Source organism: Fulmarus glacialis, unplaced genomic scaffold, assembly GCF_000690835.1.
Source record: "Fulmarus glacialis isolate BGI_N327 unplaced genomic scaffold, ASM69083v1 Scaffold33991, whole genome shotgun sequence".
NCBI lineage: Eukaryota > Metazoa > Chordata > Aves > Procellariiformes > Procellariidae > Fulmarus > Fulmarus glacialis.
In genome coordinates, this window is record NW_009193985.1 from 2,820 (window position 1) to 6,931 (window position 4,112).

The 4,112-nt window shown below is 40.4% G+C and overlaps 1 protein-coding gene across 1 annotated transcript; it reads right to left on the minus strand.

The window, feature by feature from the left end:
• Positions 1-740: 740 nt before the first annotated feature.
• On the minus strand, positions 741-2,518 carry LOC104083950 (chromosome unknown open reading frame, human C3orf33; the record flags this gene model as incomplete). Its single annotated transcript, XM_009587625.1, has 3 exons — positions 741-980; positions 1,432-1,592; positions 2,365-2,518. Coding segments are annotated over 3 exons (555 nt in total), but the record flags the coding sequence as incomplete, so codon positions are not given.
• Positions 2,519-4,112: the final 1,594 nt, after the last annotated feature.

Below are 4,112 nucleotides of genomic sequence, written 5' to 3' on the forward strand. Positions count from 1 at the left end.
AGTTTTTCCTCTTCAATTGAATGTTGTCTTCTAAAAATTTGGATTACTGACATATTAATTTATATTCTTTGATATACCAAGTGATTTTTTTTTTCCTGAGAAACTTTAGTTGTTATGACCTTACAGCTTTTTAAGGTCAGCCATAACAAATTACCTTTTATATTAGTAACAATGCAACCCATTATTCAAGATGAAAGATTTTTAAAACACAAATTATACAGAAAAGTAGTAGAAGAATAGAATTCAAACAAAATGCTCGTGTGTAAACACATACCACAAGCTTTGTAAAGGTCTGAAATGGAGTTTTCTAACCAATGTGGGCTACATAGTAATGACACGTAACAGAGAAACATTTAAGGCTGTGCATTGTGAACTAGCACTCTGCACCTCTTAAAAACTGGACTGCCGACTGATTTCACTAGTTGGTTAACACAGCTGTGTAGGTATTTAGCAGGTGGAAAACCGGACAACTAATTTAGGATGTTATTGGGGAAAAGTCTGGCTTCAGAAGATTTTAATTTGTGGCCTGCATACTACTGCTAAACTTCAATCCCACATTGACTGTAATATGGCATTAGGTAACTTCATGAATTTTCTGTTCAAGACAGGGACCCTCAAAATTATGGCACTGTTTTTTATCATAAACTTCTCTTTAAATAAAGCACATAACATAGGTAACTGGCATTCCTCCAAGCAAATCTCCCTTTTTACCTTTATGTAGAGCTTCTTAACCAGCTCACAACTTGTTTCAATCTCTGTACAAATTTATTGTTGCTTATACGATCTCTAATTCTTTCAGAGTAGCTTTCTTCTTTCCATATTCCTTTATTTTTCTTCAAGGCCTTTAACTCTGCTCGGAGGAGTCTTTTGTGAAGTTTCCAGTACAGGTGGGAATCGTGATGTAGTCCTTCAATACGTGCTGTTCTGCCAAGCCCTTGTCTCAAGATCTCTTCGTTTAAGCACACGCTGAGAAATCGACCCTATACAAAGGCACAATAAGTATGATATTCACTTCACCTTTAAAACAGTTTTGTTTATTTTTTTATGTGAACTCCCTCTGAGGTACAAGCTTTACTTCTGGCTAAATCTGCGCTCTGGCAGAAGGAGTTAAAAGTTCAGAGGAATCCAGCTGACTCTTAAAACCTAATACTAGCAAGACATTTGTGAGGGAACATTTGATGGACTAAACACCAGGCTAATTGGAACTAAACGATATAGCCTAGCACTATCTGACAGAAATACACTCATGTCATGAATCAGTCTGCAAAAATACTGGTCTTGAAATCAGATTTACAAATACAACATTTAAAATTCATATCAAGATAGATAAATTATAAATAATAACATTCCTTAAATGTACTGAGATAATTGAATTGCGTAACTGCAAACTCAAGTATGCAGATAAAAGTCAATTTTTGTCACGATATTTACCTTATTTACTAAAACAAGGCACTCGAGTGTCAAGTCCTCCCTTCCGAGAAGTTGGAACCACATAATTTGTTTGGGTTTTAACTCTCGCTGTAACCAGGCCATGCCGCTCGGAGCCAACTCCACTCCAGCAAGTCTTACCAGCAGAAGACCTTTTGATTGCCCTGATTATGGAAAGGGGGAACTTTGTTACTGAATGCAGCAGTCAAAGGAAACTTCATGCTTTGCACAGACCCTCAGCTGTTGGTAACAAATTTATTCCCATGGACTTAAAAAAAAGAAAAATAATCCATTTTAGTTCCCCAAAGCACTACTTATTCACAAATAAGAATTTGGTCTCATCTCTCCTTCAGTAAAAACATTAATTCAAGGTTGCATAAGTGGTTTAAGCTAGTTTGTTTTATTTTGCATACAAATAGAACTGCTTTCACTATCAGTCACTATTATTTTATCTGAAGGGGCAGAAAAATAGGAAAGAAGCATCAGTGCCTGCAGGTATTCGCAAAACAAGTGTATGACTCTCAAACTTGATGAACAACTTCCGCGAAGTCACAGAAAAACTCTCCATAAGAATGGGTTTGTACACGTAGCTGTCAGATCTTCATCCGTAAATAAAAGCGTAATCCCAACAGAGTCTTTTTGCCAGGAATGAGATGAGCTATGCAAGCAAATGAACTGCCTGTGTGCTAGCTTTTGCTGCCAGAAAAATATCATGATAATGATGCTAATTAATACAAATACTGTATTGGCAAGCTCTTTTTACAGGTCTCCTCGCAGTTTTTTGTTCCCCAATTTCCACCTGTAAAGTATGGAAAGACCAAAAGGCAGAGCCAGAATTGTACCTTAGCCCTTCCTCTCAAGCTTGCATTCTGTGTAGACGCATGAAGAACAACAACATTTCATTCCTACCCTTGTTCTTCACGTACTTTTACTTACATTTTCTCTGTATTGATGTAATGAAAGGAATGCTAATGGGAATGTGTTCAACTTCCAGGCCTTTCTCAGTTACGCGATGCAATTTCCCCCGCAATTTCACATTCTTTTGTACAAACTCCACAGGTATATCCAAAGCACTCGTAAACTTTGCTGTCTATTGATGGAAAGAAGAGCAGACAAAGTTTAAAAAAAAATGTAGAGCAGTTACAATCACATTAAATCCAACTTCTTCTTAAAATAGTTTGGCAAATTACAGATCTATTATTAGACAGCATGGGCAAGTGTATATATATGTTTTAACAGTAATCAGATGCAGAAGCCATTATGTGCCGGCCCTTCCAGACACTTAGGGATGTTCCCTGTTTCACAGGAGTTGCAATATTAGTGGCAGGCATGCAAGCAAGGTTTAGAAAAAGAACTGAAACTGACATTTTTTAAGCAATGCATATTGAAGTTCACTTGATTCACCATGAAGAGCGTGTTTTAGAAATGGCCTGAGCAGTGCTAGAATAGGGGTGAAAGGAAGCCAAGAGGTGTTTAAAGACACCAGCAAAGAACAGACAACGCTGAAAACAAAGGCAGAGCAGGGAGGACAGAAACAACACAGACTTTGGTAAGGGAGTAAAAGAGGAGAGGGACAAAAGCAGGTGTACACCTCTGAAAAGATCACAGGAAGATTACATTTGATACCATAGCCGTCAATTAATGGGAGGATTCAAGGGGAGAGTTACATGATCACACAGGAAAACTAACCTTAGCGGCAGCAAAGACTTGGCCAGCAGCAGCTGCCTGGTTCAGGGGGTGGAGGGAGAAGGACAGGCACCGGGGATGGCGTAACGCCCAGAATTTAAGACACTAAGGTCCAGAGGTCTCACTGTAAGAACACTGACCTACTTCTATACAGCTGTGAAAAGTACCGATCTGCTTGTGTACAACTGCTGTGACACACCAGCCCTTGGGGGAAATAAAAAAACCAAATCACCGTGACTAAACTCAAAGATCTTTCTACCGTATGTTATTTATTCAGTAAACCTTCCCATTTGTGGTCCGTAAGGTCTCCCAGTAGGAATACAGAAATTCAGGACCTAGCGGGCAGAAAGCCTGAAGGTTTTTACAAACAGAAGTTGTTCCAGTCTGATCTCCTTTGCACTGGAAGCTCCAAGAGCCTGGTTAACACACGTACAAGGCCTTGGTTTAAAACAAACAAACAAAAAACAGAAAAAAAGGAATTCTGGCAACACTTGTAGTTCAAACATAGGCTTTCTGGTAGGATTTTAAAGTAGAAACTTTATACAAATGTTCTCCCGTAGCAAACTGCATTTGGAATTGTGCAGAGGGAAGATTAGACTAACTACTATTTTTTAAACAGCTGGAAGAGCGCGGGAGGAGGGCTCGCTCCCCACCAGCAAAGACGCGGCTCAGCCAAAGCGGTGTAGCATCAGCACACGCCGTCAACTGATCGTTTCAGGAAGTGAAGGAAGATTTAGGGTCATGTTTAAAAATATCCAAAAAGGAGTTCTGCTCGTGGAAGACGCGAGGAAACCCCTCTACCTCAGCTTTATTTGGAGCAGAGGCATGAGACCACCCGGCCTGCACGCCAGCGCACGCCACCTGCACAAAGGGCTGTAGAAGCCGCGGCTGAGACGCAGAACAAGCTTCTAGGTGAGAAAACAAAAGAGGGGGCGAGGAAGGCGTCTCGCTTCTGGCCGCGGAGGTGCCGCTCGGGAGGGGACACGCGTGGAAGCGGC